General features: G+C 38.8%; 1 protein-coding gene across 9 annotated transcripts in view; it reads left to right on the forward strand.

The window, feature by feature from the left end:
• LOC309626422 (protein FAM169B-like) overlaps positions 1-19,572 on the forward strand; it is a 91,443-nt gene that overhangs the window by 48,555 nt on the left and 23,316 nt on the right. For all 9 annotated transcript variants that reach the window (XR_014243178.1, XM_082387108.1, XM_082387109.1 and 6 more), the window contains one exon: positions 85-262. Coding sequence is in view for 8 of the 9 variants with exons in the window: in XM_082387108.1 (XP_082243234.1) it covers positions 85-262 (178 nt within the window). In the remaining variant the exon portion in view is untranslated. The remainder of the gene's footprint in view (positions 1-84; positions 263-19,572) is intronic.

Below are 19,572 nucleotides of genomic sequence, written 5' to 3' on the forward strand. Positions count from 1 at the left end.
GGGTTGATTCCAAGCATAGAATTTATTGTGTCTGATTTTCCCCTCTTGTCTCACTTAGATGTTCTTTTTGTTTTTCCTTCAAAGGTTCAGTCATTTGGGGAAAGGATTGTGCTTTTCATTCTAAACGTCGTTATTTTTGGAAGACTGGAGAGGAATTTGGATGATGATGACATGTTTTTTTTACCTCACTCTGTGAAGGAGGAGGCTAAAATTCTGTGGAGAGACGGAGCAGCTGTTGGATTTTACACAACCAAAAGGAAAGGTAAGGGCCATGCGGCCGTGTGGGGTCACTGCCACTTCAGGCTCCGGGGGGAGGCTTCTGGGTGTCTGCCTGCCTTGGAGGACTCCCTGAGCCCAAATGTTACTTGGAGAGAATCTTCTGGCACTAGAAGTATCACTAATTCAGCTGTCATGTAAATAAGCCGAAGGTATGGATTTCATTTTCACCACATTGCTCGTTTTACTGGCAAACAGAATGAAAATTCATCATGGTCCTTGGATTCCCAGGCACTGCCATGTCCCCTGTAAAATACTTGTTGCTGTTAATGGTTGTAAAATGACTTTGCAAGCACAATGCTTTTCGTTTCTTTTCTTTAATGTTACCAATTAGCTGTTAGGAAAAATGCCATTGCTAATAGCTGACACGTGGTGCAAAGGCACACTGGATGCCAAGATTTATAGACATTACCTCAGAAGAGAGGGAGGTCGGCCGCGATAACGAGGTTAGGGTAAAATCCTGGGACTTATTTTTAGGGGCTGTGATGAGCAGGGAGTGTGGAACTTGTACTATTTTGTCTAAGAGATCAGTCTCTTCTTTAACGTTGCTTTCTTTAATAGCTTCTTTGATTTTGAAAGGCTGTCAACATCTCTGACCCAACTGGTCCAAGCCCCATCATTTAATTCTTACAAAGTTCTGAATTTTAGCAAAAATAAAATTTCCAGGTACACCACCATAGTTATGCTGTTGTCTGAGTTGAGTGTTTTTCTCTGGGGATAAAAAGGCTATGATTATGGTTTTGAGCTGTGTTCACATTGTGTATGTGTTCCACCTGTCCAGGATGGAGTAAACCTGCGTTTCAATTTTTCCCTCGGTGTGGTGTGAGATGACCAGTTTCCCACGCAAGCAAGTCATGTAATTAATTATTCATCAAGGTCAGTCATAGAGGCTGAAGCGCCTGTGTCTTTCAGCTCCTTGGGTCATGAAAGCCCTTTGTCTTTTGTTTTGATGTACTGTTTCACTTTTTGGGGTGGCTGTATTCTTTAGTCATTATTTAGATAGACCAAGGATCTGGAGAATACTTGAAATGGAAGTATTTTTGTAATTCTTCTTTCTTGGGAGACTCATTTGTTGTCATTTTCTACCAAATGGCTTGTCTTAAATCTGTAGCTAAATCATCTGTGCTGTAGATGTCCTACTAATAGAAACAAAAACTGTTAACAGATTCCAACCTGATGTGTGAGAACCACAGCTAAGGGCAGAAAGAGCTTGACCTTGGTCTCGCCCACTGCTGCTGTCGCTCCTGGTTGCAGTGATACCCCAGACTTTGTTCTGTGAGAATTAAGCAGAGGCTGGATGTGGCTGCCTCATTCTTCCCAAGGCAGATCCAGAACCTTGGAGTGGAAGGAGAATATTATGGTGTTGAGTTGAGGCAGATCAGTCTAGGTGCTTGGATTTCTGCCTCCTCTTCCTTTCTGACGAATTCCACGAATTTGATGGAAAGTTCTCTGAAGCTGCTTACTAGGTATTGTTGTTTTCATCCATGAACTGATTTTTTTAAGTGGCAATTGACTGTTAGTTACTCAACAATTGAGTTAGTTTAAAAAGTATCAAATGAGGGACTTCCCTTGTGGCGCAATGGTTAAGAATCCTCCTGCCAATGAAGGGACATGGGTTCGATCCCTGGTCTGGGAAGATCCCACATGCTGTGGAGGAACTAAGCCTGTGCGCCACAACTACAGAGCCCGCGTGCCACAACTGCTGAAGCCCTCGTGCCTAGAGCCCATGCTCTGCAACAAAGAGAAGCCACTGCAATGAGAAGCCCTTGCACCACAACGAAGAGTAGCCCCCGCTCGCCGCAACTAGAGAAAGCCTGCACACAGCAATGAGGACCCAACACAGCCATAAATAAATAAATAAATAAATAAATATATTAAAAAAGTATCAAATGAGTAGAAAGTTAAATAAATAAAATATATTTTTCAAGTATACATTGCCAATTAAAAACATTTTTTTACTGCCTGTTTCTGGATTAGCTTATTTTTGGAGAGACAGAATAAAAGCATTTCCATGGAATAATTATATAGACATTGCCACCAGCAATGTTTGAGAGTTCCAATCACTCTACATCCTTGCCGGTACTTGGTGTTGTATTTTTAATTTTAGTCGTTCTGCAAGATGGGAAGTGGTATCTAATTTTGGTTTTAATTTGCATTTTACTAATGATATTGATCATGTTTTCATGTGCTTTTGTTATGGTCCTATATCTTCTTTGGTAAGTGTCTGTTCAAATATTTTTGCCTATTTTTATTGGGTTATTTGTTGTCTTATTATTGAGCTTTGAGCATTCTTTATGTGTTTTAGATATTGGTTCTTAATCAGATATATTTTGAAAACATTTTCATTTTGGTTTAATAATTTTTTCAAAGAGCAGAAGTGTTAAATTTTAGTGAAGTCTAATTTATCATTTACCAATTTTCATTATAATTCAGTTCAAAATATTTTCCAATTTACTTTGTGATTTCTATGGTTTCTTTAAAAGTGAGTTTTAAATTTCCAGGTATTTGTGAGCTGTTCCAGATGTTTTATTTTTTGTTGATTTCTAATTTAATTCTGTTGCAATAAGATAATATAATCTGTAACATTTTAATATTTTGAAAACTATTGAGAGTTGTTTTACGGCCCTGTATATGGTTTATCTTGGTAGACACTCCATGTGGACTTGAAAGAGTGTGTATTTTGTAGGTGTTGGGTTTCATGTTTTGGAAATGTTGGTTAGGTTAAAGTGATTGATGGTGTCATTCAGATCTTCTATATTCTTAACTAATATTTTTGTCTAAGTCTATGAATTTCTGAGGGAAGTATGTTAAAGTCTTTATGATTGTGGATTCATCTCTTCTTTTAATTGTCAGTTTTTACTTTGTGTATTTTGGAGCTTTGTTATTAGTCACATCTAATTTATAATTGCTATATTTGCCTGATGTATTGACCGTTTTGTTATTATGAAGTGTCCCTCCACTTGTCTCCAGTAATATCTCTTGTTAAGAAGTCTATTTTGTCTGTTATTAATACAGCCACTTCATCTTCTTATGCTTACTGTTTGCACAGAATATATTCTTTCTAGCTTTTTACTTTTAGTCTATGTCTTTATATTTAAAGCATGTATATTGTTGACAGCATACAACTGGGTCTTGGATTTTAAATCTGGTTTTGATAATCTCTGCCTTTTGATTGGAACATTAGTCTATTTACATTTAATTTTTAAAAATTTATTTATTTTTGGTAGCGTTGGGTCTATGTTGCTCCTCGTGGGCTTCTCTAGTTGTGGCGAGCGGGGACGACTCTTCATTGCGGTGCGCGGGCTTCTCATTGTGGTGGCTTCTCTTGTTGTGGAGTATGGGCTCTAGGCATGCGGGCTTCAGTAGTTGTGACACGTGGGCTCAGTAGTTGTGGCTCATGGGCTCTAGAGTGCAGGCTCAGTAGTTGTGGTGTGTGGGCTTAGTTGCTCCACAGCATGTGACATCTTCCCAGACCAGGGATCGAACCCATGTCCCCTGCATTGGCAGGTGGATTCTTAATGACTGCGCCACCAGGGAAGTCCCCTACATTTAATTATTGATATGATTATACTTAGATCTTCTCTGCTGCAGTTTGTTTTGTGTCTTCTGTTTCTTTTTGTTTTTCTCTGTTCCTCCTTTCCTGTCTTCTTTTGTTTTAATCAGATATTTTTTACTATTCCATTCTTGGCCATTATTTCTTCAAATTTTTGTGCTATTTTCTCTTTTCTTTTTCTGGGATTCCAGTTATATGTATCTTGCAGTGCTTCACATTGTCTTGCAGGTCTCTGAAATTTTGTTCATTTTTCTTCAAACATTTTTCTCTTTTTTGGCTGGATAATTTCTGTTGAACCATATTCAACTTTATCTGCCATCTCCAAACTGTTGTTGAACCTATTTAAAATTTTCAGTTACTGTACTTTTGAGCTGTATAATTTCTGTTATGTATAGTTTCTGTTTCTCTGTTGAGATTCTCTCTTTATTCATTGAGCATATATTTCCCTTTAATTTGAAAAATTAATTCTTTGAACATATTTGTAAAGCTATTTTGAGTTCTTTGTCTACCAAATCCAACATCTGGGCCTATTTAAAATCAGTTATATTACAGTGACATCAGCAACATGACAGTGAAAAGCTCCCCTTCAGTCTACAACCAGTAAAGCATCCACAGCTCAACAAAGGTGCCTCTGCTCAACCCACTGGGACGCCAGAGATTTCCACATATCTGCACATTTAAAGGTGGGTGGACTGGAACACATAGGGGAGGCAGAACTGAGGGAACAGCAGCCCAGCTCTCTGGCCATGGAAGCTGAGCCCATAGCCCCAGAGAACACATAACAGCAGGGGAGGCAGTGAGCACAACTCTGGCCTCCCAGCCGCAGTGGTGCCTGCAGCCACAGGTAACTGGGCAGCAGCAGCAGTGGGGCCTGAGACCCCATTCCTCCAGCCACTGACGCGCTCACAACTCAGGCCCCCTACTCCTCCACACACAGTGATGGAGTCTGTGAACCTTACAACACTGAGCATAGCACAGGTGCCTGTGCAACCCCTGCTCCGCCCACCCTCATCCGCCCCCTGTGGCAGCAGAGTCTACAACTCGGGATCCTGGATGCCAGGGAAGAGCCGATCATCCCAGTGACATTAGCAGCAGGAAGGCATCATTGACCCCTGGAGACACAAGAAGCAATAATGAGGACATGGGCCACACCTCTGACAGAGGTGGTGGAGGGTAGAATGTGCCAACTCTCAAACATAACTGGAGGCAGCTCAGGTAAGGAAAACCATAAACTTGTGCTATAGCGCTACCTACTGGAAAACAGAAGAAAGACCTCTAATTTCTAACCTGTTGAATCATTAGAATCAAGCAGAAAGATATTTGCTACTTCAAATGCACGGGCAGAGGAACAACTCATCAAGTGCCATGAAGAGCCAAAGTAACACCATGCCACGAAAATAAAATGACAGTTCTCCAGAAGCCAAATTTAAAGTCACAGAATATTGCAATTTAACTGGCAAAGAATTCAAAATAGGTGTCCTGAAGAAATTCATTGAGCTATGAGAAAACTCAGAAAGACAATTCAGTGAGCTCAGGAATAAAATTAATGATCAGAAGGAATACTTTACAGAAGATATTGAAACTCTAAGAAAGAACCAAGAAGAAATTCTGGAGCTGAAGAACTCAATAAACAACATAAAGAATGCATTAGAAAGCACTGGAAATACATCAGACCACATGGAAGAGAGAATTAGTGAGCTTGAGGACAGAAATCTAGAAATGATGCAAGTAGAAGAGGGAAGAGAATTAAGATATAAAAAATGAGGAAATTCTATGAGCGCTATCCAGCTCTTTAAGAAGGGTGCATATTAGGGTTATGGGTATCCCAGAAGGAGAAGAGTGGGAAAAGGGAGCAGAGAGATTATTTAAAGAAATCATAGCTGAGAAATTCTCAAACCTGCAGAAGAAACTTGATATACACGTCCATGAAGCTAAGAGAACACCTAATTGCCTCAATGCAAAAAGACCTTCTTTAAGACACATCATATTAAAATTGTCAAAAGTCAATGACAAAGAAAGAATTTTTAAAGGCAGCCAGGGAAAAAAAAGGATGGTAACCTACAAGGGAACCCACAGAGGCTATCAGAAGATTTCTCAGCAGAAAGTCGACAGGCCAGGAGGGAGTAGAATGACATCCTTAAGATACTGAAAGATAAAAACCGTCACCCAAGAATACTTTATCCAACAATATTATCACTCAGATATAAAGGAGGAATAAAGACTACCCCAGATAACTAAAAACTGAGGGAGTTCATCAACACTAGATGTGCCTTACAAGAAATGTTGAAAGGAGATCTTTTACCAGAAACAAGAAAGTAAAAGGACACAAAACTGTGAGTAAGGTGATACATAGAATCAGAAAATTGTAACTCTTTATCAGAATAGGTATTAAACATTTTATTATAGCATAAAGGTTAAAGGGGGAAAATCAGAAAAAATAATTATAGCTACTTCAATTTGGCAACAAACTCACAACATGAAAAGGGATAATTTGAGACAACAAAAATGCAGAAGGGGAAGGGGAAAAGGTCAGAAACCCTATAGGTAAATGAAGATAAGATGCGATCAGCAGAAAAAGGACTATTTTATCTACGAGACGTTTTATACAAACCTCATGGTAACCACAAAACAAATCTAGAGCAGAGACAATAAACATAAAAAAGGAAACTGAAAAAAAATCATAGAAAACCACCAAACCAAGATGGCAGGCTGAAACACAAGGAAAAAGCAACAACAGTGATATAGAGAAACCAGAAAACAAAAGATAAAATGGCAGTAGTAAGTCCTCATTTACCAATAATTACCCTAAATGTAAATGGAGTGAATTCACCAATCAAAAGACACAGAGTGGCTGGATGGATTAAAAAACAAGAAACGACCATACATTACAGGAGACTCACCTCAGCTCTAAAGACAAACATAGGCTAAAAGTGAAGGGATGGAAGATAACACTCCAAGCAAATGCCAGTCAAAAGAAAGTGGGTGTAGCCATACTCAGCAGACAAAATGGACTTAAAGCCCAAAAAGGTAACAAGAGACAAAAATGGACAGTATATAATAATAAAGGGGGCAATTTATCAAGAAAACTCAGTAATATATGTATATATAATGCATATATATATATGCATTTAACATAGGAGCACCAAAATATATAAAACAATTATTAACAGACCTAAAGGGAGAAATTGACAGCAACATAATAATAGTAGGGGACTTTAACACCCCACTTACATTAATGGATAGATCGTCCAGACAAAAGCATCAACAAGGAAACTGAGGTCTTAAATGAAACATTAGACCAGATGTATTGGATAGATTTGTACAGAACATTCCATCCAAATGCAGCGGAATACACAGTCTTCTCAAGTGCACATGGAACTTTCTCAAGGGTAGGCCATATGTTGGGACACAAAACAAGTCTCAGTAAATTTAAGAAGATTGAAATCACATCAAGCATCTTTTCTGATCACAATGCTATGAAACTAGAAACCAACTACAAGAAGAAATCTGGAAAAAATCACAGATATATGGAGACTGAACAAAGTGCTACTGAACGACTATTGGGTTGATGAAGAAATCAAAGGAGAAATAAAAAATTACCTGAAGATAAATTAAGATGAAAAGATGACATACCAAAATTTATAGGATGCAGCAAAAGTGGTACTAAGAGGGAAGTTTATAGCAAAACAGGCCTACCTCAAGATACAAGAAAAATCTCGAACAATTTAAACTTACACTGAAAGGAACTAGAAAAAGAAGAACAAACAAAGCCCAAAGTCATAGGAGGAAAGAAATAATAAAATCAGAAGAGGAGAAATAACAACAGATACCACAGAAATACCAAGGATTACAAGAGAATATTATGAACAGCTATATGCAACAAATTGGACAGCTTAGAAGAAATGGACACATTCTTAGAATCATACAACTGTCCAAGACTGAATCATGAAGAAACAGAAAATCTGAATAGACTGATCACTAGTACAGAGATTGAAACAGTAGTCAAGAAGATCCCCCCAAAACAGAGGTTCAAAACCAGACAGCTTCACAGGTGAATTCTACCAAATATTCAAAGCTTTAATGCCTGTCCTTCCCAAACTCTTCCAAAAAATGTAATAGAAGGGAATGCTTCCTAACTTGTTTTGCGAGGACAGCATCATCCTGATACAAAAATGAGACAAAGACAGCACACACACACACACACACACACACACACACAGAGTGATGAAAATAGTTATATGTCTATGATGAACATAGTTCAATATCTCTGATAAACATAGTTGTAAAAATCCTCAACAAAATATTAGCAGACAAAATCCAACAATACATTAAAAGGTTCATACCCCACGATGAAGTGGGATTTATTCCAGAGATGCAAGGGTGGTTCAACATATACAAGTCAGTCAGCATGATACAGCACATAAACAAAATGAAGGATAAAAAACATATGATTATCTCAGTAGATCTAGAAAAAGCAGTTGACAAAATTAAACACCCACTTATGATAAAAATTCTTAATAAAGTGATGTAGAAGGGACATACTTCAACATAATAAAGGCCATATATAATAAACCCACAGCTAACATCATACTCAGTCATGTAAAACTGAAAGCTCTCCCTCTAAAATCAGGAACAAGATAAGGGTACTGACTCTTGCCACTCTAATATAATATTGGAAGTCCTAGCCAGGGCAATTAGGCAAGAAATAAAAGGAATCCAAATTAGAAAGGAAGAAGTAAAACTATTTGCAGATGATATGATTTTATATATAGGAAAGCTTAAAGACTCTATGAAAGAACTATTAGCAATAACAATCAAATACAGTGAAGTTGCAAGGTATAAAATCAACATACAAAAATGTGTTATGTTTCTATATGCTAACGATGAGCTAGCAGAAAGAGAAATTAAGAAAATAATACCATTTACAATTGCAACAAAAGGAATCAAATACCTAGGAATAAAGTTAACAAGGAGGTGAAAGACCTGAAATGGAAGAAGACAAAAATAAATGGAAAGATATTCTGTGCTCATGGATTGGAAGAATTAAAATTGTTAAAACATCCATATTACCTAAAGCAATCTACAGATTTAATGCAATCCCTATCAAAATACCAAGGATATTTTTCATAGAAATTAAACAAAGAAATTCTAGAATTTATGTGGAACCATAAAAGACTTCAAATCTTCAAATAGCCAAAGCAATCCTGAGAAAAAGGGCAAAGCTGGAGGTATCACACTCCCTAATTTCACACTCTTTTACAAAGCTATAGCAATTAAAACAGCATGGTATTTGCAGAAAAGCATACATAGATCAATGGAATGGAATTGAGAACCCAGGCATAAACTCACACATATATGAACTATTAACTTACAACAAAGGAGCAAAGAACATACAATGGGGAAAGGATAGTCTCTCCAATAAATGGTGTTGATGAATCTGGACAGCCACATGCAAACAAATGAAACTAGACACTATCTCACAACATACACAAAAATCAAGTCAAAATGGATTAAAGACTTGAATGAAAGATCTGAAACCATAAAACTCCTAGAAGGAAACATAGGCAGTATACTCTTTGACATCGGTCTTAGCAATATCTTTCTAGATCTGTCTCCTCAGGCAAAGGAAACAAAAGCAAAAATAAACTACATCAAACTTAAAAGCTTCCATGCAACAAAGGAGACCATCAACAAAATGAAAAGGTAAACTACCAAATGGGAGAAGATATTTGTAAATGTACATCTTATAAAATGTTAATATACAAAATATTTAAAGAACTCATACAACTCAACAACAGAAAAATAAACAACTTGATTAAAAAAATGAGCAGAGGATCTGAATAGACATTTTCCCAAAGAAGACATACAGATGGCCAACAGGCATATGAAAAGATGTTTGACATCACTAATTATTGGGGAAATGCAAATCAGAACTGCAGTGAGATATCACCTCATGCCTCTTGGAATAGCTGTTTTCAAAAAGGCAAGAAATAACAAGTGTTGGCGAGGATGTGGAGAAAAGGGAACCTTTATATGGTCCCATACATTGTTGGTAGGAATGTAAACTGGTACAGCCACTATGGAAAACAGTATGGAGATTCCTCAAAAAATTAAGAATAGAACTATTATATGATCCAGCTATCCTACGTCTGAGTTTCTAAAGAATATGAAAACACTAATTCAAAAAGATATATGTTCATCACAGCATTATTTACAACAGCCAAGACATGGAAACAACTTAAATACCCATCAGCAGATGAATGGATGAAGAAGATGTGGCATACATACACCATGGAATACTATGCAGCCATAAAAAAGATGAAAACTTGCTGTTTCTGACAACATGGATAGAACTTGAGGGCATTATGCTAAATGAAATAAGTCAGATGGAGAAAGAAAAATACTGCATGATTTCTCATGTGTGAAATATAAAAACAAACAAAACCCCAAAATAAATGAACAAACCAAGCCTAATAAAACAAGCACCTAGATACGGAGAACAGAGTAGTGGTTACCACAGGGGAGGGAGCAGAAGGGGGAAGGTGAAATGGGTAAAGGGGATCAACTGTATGGTGACAAATGAAAACTAAATTTTTGGTGATGAGCACAGTGTAGGGTATTCAAAAGTATAAATATATTGTTGTACATGTGAAATGTATATAATGTTATAAACCAATGTTACCTCAATAAAAAATAAATCTAAAGAAAAAAGAAAAAGATAAAATCAGTTATATTGACTATATCTGTTTTTTTTTTTTTTTTTCCTGAGTGTGGGTCACAGTTTCCTGTTTCTTTGCATGTGTTGGTTGAAGACTAGATGTTGCAGATATATTGCAACAACTCTGACTTTTTATGTGTGTGTTTTTGAGGATTTTTGATCTGGGAGGTATTTAGCATGCCTGGATTCAAATCACAAACTCTGTCTCCTTTGATATGTAGCTGCTGACATGTGTTAGTACGATGTCTCATGGCTGCTTCTGTAGCCTGGCTCTGTAGAGGTCTTCCCTGTGCCTGCAAAGTTGATGGCCCGACAAAGATTTGGGTATGGACGTTGCTGATCCCTGTGGTTTCCTTGTGTCTGCTGGTTTTGGGCTCTGTACCCTTACCCGTCAAACCCATTTGGTTTCAGCTTTCTGCCAGTTGAGCTGCCCAAGTTGAGGAATGTACTTGGTTAAGAAAAGCACCAGAGTCACAGATCTGATCATGTGTAGTTCCATCTTTCAAGGGTGGATATCGCTCTGGTTTCTGACTTCTTTTGGTTGAGTCCTCTGGGTTCTCCTTCGCTCATGTGTAGATTATTTATGAGCCAGGGATTTGGGCAGTTGCTCTGAATTAAGGTTTCATTCATTCTGTGGTTTCCATGTTGCCACTGAGCCTTTAAATTTCCAGCTACTTTCCTAGTCCTAAAATTTGATCTTTGACGCCTTTAGCTGGTAAGGCTGCAGCGTTTCCCACCAATATTTTCTGTAGCCTTGGGGGTTGAGTTATACCCTGTGGCCAGTAAGCTGCAAACTCACAGGTTTTAACCTATTTCATTTGCAGTTTTCTGAAATTAAAATTTCTTCTGGTTTCTATGTGCTTTTGAATGCCTTATGGTATCTGTGAGTGATTTTTAAAAATTTGTTTTTAAAATAGTTATTATATCTGAGACTCTGCATGACCACTTAATTTACCATCATCATCTGATGGGGACTCTGTCCAGGGATGAATCATAGAATTTTATTCCTTGCTTTCCCAACCCTTTCTATAAGTTGAGAGAGGGATTTGCTTTGATGAATTAAAAAACGGTTGAGGGGCTTCCCTGGTGGCGCAGTGGTTGAGAATCTGCCTGCCAATGCAGGGGACACGGGTTCGAGCCCTGGTCTGGGAAGATCCCACATGCCGCAGAGCAACTGGGCCCGTGAGCCACAATTACTGAGCCTGCGCGTCTAGAGCCTGTGCTCTGCAACAAGAGAGGCCGCGATAGTGAGAGGCCCGCGCACCGCGATGAAGAGTGGCCCCCGCTTGCCACAACTAGAGAAAGCCCTCGCACAGAAACGAAGACCCAACACAGACATAAATAAATAAATAAATTAATTAAAAAAAATAAAAAATAAAAGGAGCTTTAAAAAAAAAAAAAAAACAACAACGGTTGATATTAGCAACATGCCGGTAAATTAAGCAAAAAATAATTTAGATAGTGAATAGATATTATTTACAATGTTTTATTATTTTACACATATGATTTCTGAAAAAAATCACTGGCGAGTACTTGTGGTTTAATTGACTATAGGAGGAGTTTATAGTTCAAAAGTTCAGAACAGTTAATGGTGTTTCTTCAGTCGTGGGCCTGTCCTTGGTGCTTGTCACAGCTTCATGTAATGTTGTGTTGATACCTAGGTTATGGGCGTAGCACATGGCATGCTTCCCAACTTTGCAGCAGTACAATTTCTCTTCATTAGCTTAGATCCACATGATTCAGAATATCTGTTAATTTAGTTTCAGCTAGGCTGCAGCTTATAATTTCATTCTGTGAGGAAAAGAAAATATGCAGATTCATTGCATAAACTGGATCACGGGGGGCAGGTTGCACCTTTTTAAGAGTATACATTGTTTCTAAGCACATTCATTTTTGTATGTGTGTGACTTTAAGTATTATTAAAAAAAATTATTGGACAGTAAAATTGATCTTTTTTTTGGCTTTTCAGTTCTGTGAATTTTATAATCACAACCATAATTAAAATACAGGATACTTCTCCACCCCCCTCCAAAACTCTTTCTTGTTCTAATCTTTTCCACCCCTTTGCCCCCCACCCATAACCCCTGGCAACCACTGATCTGTTCTCTATCACTGTAGTTTTATCTTTTCTGGAATGTCATGTAGTGGAATCATACCGTATGTAGCCTTGTGAGACTGACTTGTTTCACTTTTTCATGATGCTTTTGCGACTCACCCACATCATTGTGTCTGTCAGTAGTTTGTGCCTCTTTAGTGTGAGGAGAGCATTCAGTTTTGAAACAAGTGGGTGCCTTGGTATAGAATGAATGAGATCTTTTCAGGCAGACCTCTCTTTGGGAACATTTGTTAATGGGCCAGTTTGAGTTTCTTCCTTCGTTTGATAGTTCCATGATTGCCTTTCTTAACAAAATATTGACACTTTAATCATTTCATTATTTTATGCTGAAATTCTCCCTAGATAATCAAAATTAGTGGGGTTTTACTTTTGCCCTCAAACCATTAGTCCACAAGACAGCATTTAAGGGAAGAAAACACTGGACTGCTAAGTGGAGAGTCGGCCGATTTAAGGCAGAGCTAGTAAGTATTTTGCTTTTGTATAAAAAAATATAAAGAACAGCTTTGTGTTTCAGATTCCTGAAAGCCCAACACTAATGCAAATCATGAAAACAGGAATGGCACTTAAAAGTGTTCAATTAAGTGATTTGCCATCTAGACAAGCGTGTGACCTGCGAGACGGCTGTGATGCCTTGAAGTGGCCTCAGCTGCCCTGCTGGTCACCAGGGCATTCGGCTCTCCGCTCCCCCCGATATTCCATGTCACAGGCCACTCCTACCCTGTTGTCCCCTCAAGCAGGGGGCCTTCATGCCATCTTCTGGACTTTAGTGGAGACATAAGCAGCAAAAGCGGAGTAGTGAGAGTGTGGTGTAGGTTCAGGTACCAGCTCTGCTGTCCGATGAGAAAGGGGTTGCTGTCGCGAGGAAGAGAAGGGCTTGCAAGATGACGTATTGGAAGGGTGCAGGGGAAGTTCATGGGGCGCAGACCGGCTTCCTATGCTGGGATGGGTACCCAGCTACTGCTCCATTCTCATCTTTGCAAGCCAGCTTCCTTTGCTCACTTATGTTTCCTGCTTCCTCGTAACCTTGACTGTAGTTTGCCGTGATGCCCACCCGGCTCTACCTGTACCGCCTTAAAGGGCTGAGACCTGTTATAGTCCCAGTTTCACTTCATTCAAAACCTCTTGAAAGAATCAAGTTGGTCCAGCTGGCCTGCGGATTGAGTTCTTGTGGATCATGGGTCCAACTTGGTGGGCAGGCTTTCGTGCTTCCGATATGGCCACCTAGCCTCAGCTCTTTAATTGGGGCTGTGGTAGGGGCAGTTTTAAAGGAAAACCGTGGCTGAGTAGACACCCCATAATCATCCAGTTGATAAAGTCTCAGCCTGGGCTGGAATACCTCCAGTCAGGACCACCAGGCAGCCCTCCGTTGCTGCGCAATGGATAATGCCTAATGGATAGAATGTTCCAGCAGCACACTCTGTGCTGCTTCTGTGTCCTGGGCCACAGGAGTTCTTGGGCTCTGCCCCAGACCCCCGGCACCAGACACCTGGCACTGGAATGGGGCCCAACAATCTCTGTTTTAACAAGCCCTCCAGGTGATTCTCATGTTTCATTCTAGAGTTTGAAACCCACTCACCTAAGGCATGCATTTTCAGTGGTAGTTTCTTTTGCTTTAAAAAATTTTTTCTATGTTCTGTGTCATATGAACTGGATAATGTGCAGCGTCCAGTGTTATATTAAACCGAAGCAGTTCCTTCTCCTGTAATTGACAAATGAGATGAATTACTGATACAAATTTTCTTACATTAAACCACCTGGATAAATCCAACTTGGCCAAGGTTATTTCCTTTAAGCAAGTAAGTTTTTCTTCAATATTTTAAAAACGAATCTAATTTTACGTCACCTTATAAATAAATTCCTGTTATAATAGTCAAACATATAGAAAGAAATGATACTTTTCAAAGAGGAAACAATATAACTAAAGCTTATCTCCAAGTATATCTAGTTTTGGGGTGGTTCATGTTAATGCATTATTTTCAGTTGTTTTTGAGAAAAGACGATTATTATACAAATAGGATTCTGAACACTTAGTCTTGCTTGTTAAAAGTGATGTTTTTCTGGAGCAGGTGTTGGCAGCTATGGCCCGTAGACCAAATTCTGCCTGTTGTCTGTTTTTGTAAATAAAATTTTATTGAAACACAGCTTCGCGCATTCGTATTGTGCATGGCTGATTTTGCTCTACAACTGCAGGGGTGAGTGGTTGTCCCCAAAGCCTAAAGTATTTTCTACCTGACCCTTACAGAAAAAGTTTGCCAGCCCCTGTTCTAGAGAATACGGTTTAAATGTCTCATATTAAAAAAAATGATTTTATCCAAATTGATGTTAGTAATGCTCCTCGGTGGGGAGAATTCGGGAACATCCAGACCATTTACTGGTATCGTCAATAGATGCTCAGCTGCCCCAGGTGCCCAGGGAGTGTGGCTCTAACCTTGTGAAGCAGGCTCATGACAGGCATGCAGTATGATTGTCATGAAAAGATAGTGTCAACGGTTAGCAAAAGTTAACACTTTTAGCTACTACTGTTTTGAGTTTCCCATGTTTAAGAGTATCCCAAATAGCTTTATAGTTTGCACGTAATCTCTTGGACTAGCAACCGTGACTACTTGGCCTGCATTTGGATTTTTAGAGCAATTATTCTTAAAATGCTCCACAGAGCCAAGTGTCTGCAGCAACTACTGTCAGCATATTGCCTTTGGGAATTAGCAGTACAAACCGGACGGGTGCTCACAGCCGCACAAATGCAGCTTTGCAAAAGGAAGCGTGAAGAGAGCTTTGGCCGGGCACTTGGCTCTTTTGCGTTCTGTGCACCCACACCTTAACTCTCCTGGTGCCCAGGTCTTGGGTGTCAAGACATCCGGGCAGTGGAAATACACTATGGCGTTTGTCTTGCCACTTGTCTTTTATGTCGTCTTCCTTCCTGACAAATCTTTTTGAAGCAGATACGGTTTTTTCCACGACTTCCTGGCTGTCTGCTGCTATCACTTCCCTATGGTGCACCGTCTGTCTTAGGTATCCTAAGAATATATTCCTCTCTTCCTAGAGTAACTGTCTTCCTCTTTGTCTTTGATCTGTTGGGGTACGTATTGTTAGGGGAATAGCCTGCTGGTGCCCCCTCCTTTACTCTTTGGTGGGCTTCGTCTTATCCTCACAGAGGTTCCTTCTTCAGGTCCTCCCAGGCTGTTGATGGAAAAGCCCTCTGTGTGGTGTTAGTTCATGCCTGGGGGTGGTAGTTTCACCCTGGATACCTTATTGATCATTTGTATCTCCCCCAGAACAGCCTGGGGCATGAGCAGAGAAACCAGTTACCAGTGGAGTAACTTTGTTGAGTTCGGTTTGCTACTATTGGTTTAAGTTTTTTGTCTTATGTTCAGGAACTACTGTTATTTGCTTAATTATCTGATCTTCATCTGCTTTTTATCTTTTTCTCTGAAAATGTTACACTGTGCTCATAGGCTGAGTCAGGGACTAATGTCTCTTTTTCTGTGCTCTGGAAGGCTTTCCTGGGAAAGTTGGCAGAACTTATCTCTAAAGTCACCTGACATGGTGTGTTCAGTGTGGGAGGGATTTAAACTACTGCGTTCAGATTTCCATGGTCTTAGGATAGTTTAGTTTTCCTATTTTTCTGTGAGTCAGTTTTGGTGGGTTGTATTATCTTAGGAATTTGTCCTTTTCATCTGTTCAAATCTATTGGCCTATAGTTATTTACAGTATTCTCTTACCTTTTAAATTTCTGCCACATCTATAGTGATATGTCTATTTTAATTCCTAATGTGCTTTATGAATTGTCTTCTTTCTGGCTTTAGCAACTCTTAAATTTTTTAAAAAATACTTTATGTTGTATCTTTGTTTTCGTTTTAATTCATTTCTATCCTTTTTGTCTCCTTCCCTTTAATTTCTTTGCTGTGGTATCAACACTCCCCATGAGCTGATGAGAGCCAGTTAGGCAGCTGTTACTGACAAAAAGGAGCCAAGTCCTATGTTTTTAACCTTTCTTGCCCCTGTCAGCTGCCATGTCTATAAAATGGGTAGAGTGGATGAGATCATGGCTAGGGTTCTTACTAACTGTTCTGTGCTATTGTACGTGGGAAGGTTTCCTAGGATTTTATGTTCTGATTATGAATGGAGAGTCCATTTGTGTGCAACCAGCTTACTGTTTCAGCCCCATTCACAATCAGGCTGTAATATTCTTATTACAGTTCATTAATATTCTTATTAAGAGGCCAATTTGTTGGCTTTGTGAATTGAGATGGGTTTTATTTGACCAACTTGAAGGTATGATGAGCCTTTAGGAAGGGCTGGTGCAGTGTTCCTCTGCCCCACCCCAGATTTTTATTTTGAAATAATTTTAGTTTTACAGAAGAGTTGCAAAGATAGGACAGAGAGCTCCTGTTATACCCTTCACTCACCTTGCCCTAATGTTAGCATCTTACATAACCATGGCACAATGGTCAAAACTGAGAAACTAACATTGGCTGATCTTCCAGCAATGTCCTTCTCTTGTAGGATCTGATCAGGAGTCTTTGTTGTCTTTAATCTTCTGGTCTTCTTAGCCTCCCCTACCAATTTGGGACCATTTCTTGGTTTTCCTTGTCTTTCATGACCTGGACACTTTTAAGGAGTACTGGTCAGGAGGTTTATGGAATGTCCATTAATTTAGGTTTGTGTGATATTGTCTCATGATTTGACCAGGGTTATGGGTTTGGGGCACAGTGAAGCATGCTTCTCCTCACGTGGTCACATCAGGTGTGGGGTACAAGATGGCAGCGTTACTACTGGTGATATTCACCCTGATCACTCAAGGGGGTGTCTACCCCCTTTCTATACTGTAAAGTTATTATTTTTCCCTTTCCTTACTTAATTGTATCTTTCTAATACAATTTAATACAATTCATTGTATCTTTTCAAATCAGTTTTTTTGAAGTATAATTTTACATCCCATAAAAGTTGCCAATTTTAAGTGTACCATTCAGTGACTTTTTTTAAGCAAATTTAGAGAGTTGTAGAACCAGCACCACAATCCAGATTTTAGATACTTCCATCACCCCCAAAAGTTGCCTTTTTGGTGTCAGTCTCTTTCCATCTCAGCTCTAGGGAACGACTGCTCTGCTCTCTGTCTCCATCAATTTGCCTTTCCTGGATGTTTCATATAAATGGAAAGATACAGTATGTGGTCTTCTGTGTCTGGCTTCTTTTACTCAGCTTGGTGTTTTTGAGGTTCATCCAAATTACAGCATATATTAGTATTTTATTCCTTTTTATTGCTGAGTAATGTTCCATGGTATGACTGTACCACATTTTGTTTATGCATTTACCAGTATGGTTTCCAGTTTTTGGCTATTATGAATAATGCTGGTATAAATACTTGCATACATGTCTTTGTATGGACATGTTTTTGTTTCTCTTAAGTGGGTTCCTAGGAGCAGAACTGGTGGGTCTTTGGTTAGCATATGTTTTAACTTTTTAAGAAACTGCCAAATTATTTGACAAAGTTTCTGTACCATTATGTATTCCCAGCAGCAATATATGAGGGTTCCAATTTCTCCACATCTTGTCAACACTTGCTTGTCTTTTTGATTATAGCCATTTAGTAGGTCAAAAGTGGCATTTCACTGTGGTTTTAATTTGCATTTTTAAATGACTAATGATGTTGAGTATCTTTTCACTGATTATTAACCATTTGTATGTCTTCTTTGAAGAAATGTCTGTTCAGATCATCTGTCCATTTTTAATTGGTTGTTGATTTTCTTTTTGTTGAATTATAAGAGTTCTTTATATAGTCTGGATATGTCTTTTATCAGGAATGTGATCTGCAACATTTTCTTACAGTCTGTGGCTTGTCTTTTTATTTTCTTTGTGGTGTCTTTTGAAGTACCAAGTTAATTTTGATGAAGTCAGATTTACCAGTTGGTTGTGTCCATTGATGTCAACGTTAAGAACTCTTTGCCTAACCCAAGGTTGTGAAGATTTCCTTCTGTGTTTTCTTCTAAAAGCTTTACAGTTTTAACTCTTATATTTATGTCTAGGTACATCTTGAATTAATTTTTTATATCATGTGAAGTAAGGGTCCAGCTTCATTTTTAAAAATACCTTATACATTAAAAAATTAGCAGATTTTACTTTTTAAAGCAGTTTTAGGTTTATAGAAAAATTGAGCAGAAAGTGCAGAGAGTTCTCATCCCCCTCCACACACACAGAGTTTCCTCTGTTATTAACATATTGCATTAGTGTGGTACATTTATTATAATTCATAAACCAATATTGATGCATGTATTAGTCGACTAGGGCTGCTGTAACAGAGCACCACACATTGGGTGGCTTAAACAACAGAAATTAATTTTCACACAGTTCTGGAGGCTGGGTGTCCAAGGTCAAGGTGTAGGGAAGTTTGGTTTCTTCCGAGGCCTGTGGCTTGGCTTGTGATGGCCATCTTCTCGGTGTGTCCTCTCACGGTTTTCCTGTGTGTGTGTGCGTTCTTGGTGTCCCTCTGTGTGTCCAAATTTCCTCTTCTTATAAGGACACCAAGTGGATTGGATTAGAGCCCATCTAAAGACCTCATTTTGAGTTCATCACCTCTTAAAGGTCCTGTCTCCAAATACAGACACATTCTGAGGTACTGGGGGTTTGGGGAGACACAATTCAATCCATAAGAATTGTTATTAACTAAAGTCCATAGTTTACATTAGGGTTAATTCTTTGTGTTGTACGTTCTGTGGGTTTCGATAAATGTGTAAAGACATGTTCTATCATTGTAGCATCATACAGAGTAACTTCACTGCCCTAAAAATCCCGTGTTCCACCTATTCATCCCTTGCTCTCCCCTACCCCTTGGCAACCACTAATATTTTTACTGCCTTCGTAGTTTTGCCTTTTCCAGAAGATATAATTGTAATTGTATGCTATGTAGCCTTT

Source organism: Balaenoptera borealis (genome assembly GCF_965194805.1).
Source record: "Balaenoptera borealis genome assembly, chromosome: 3".
Taxonomy (NCBI): domain Eukaryota; kingdom Metazoa; phylum Chordata; class Mammalia; order Artiodactyla; family Balaenopteridae; genus Balaenoptera; species Balaenoptera borealis.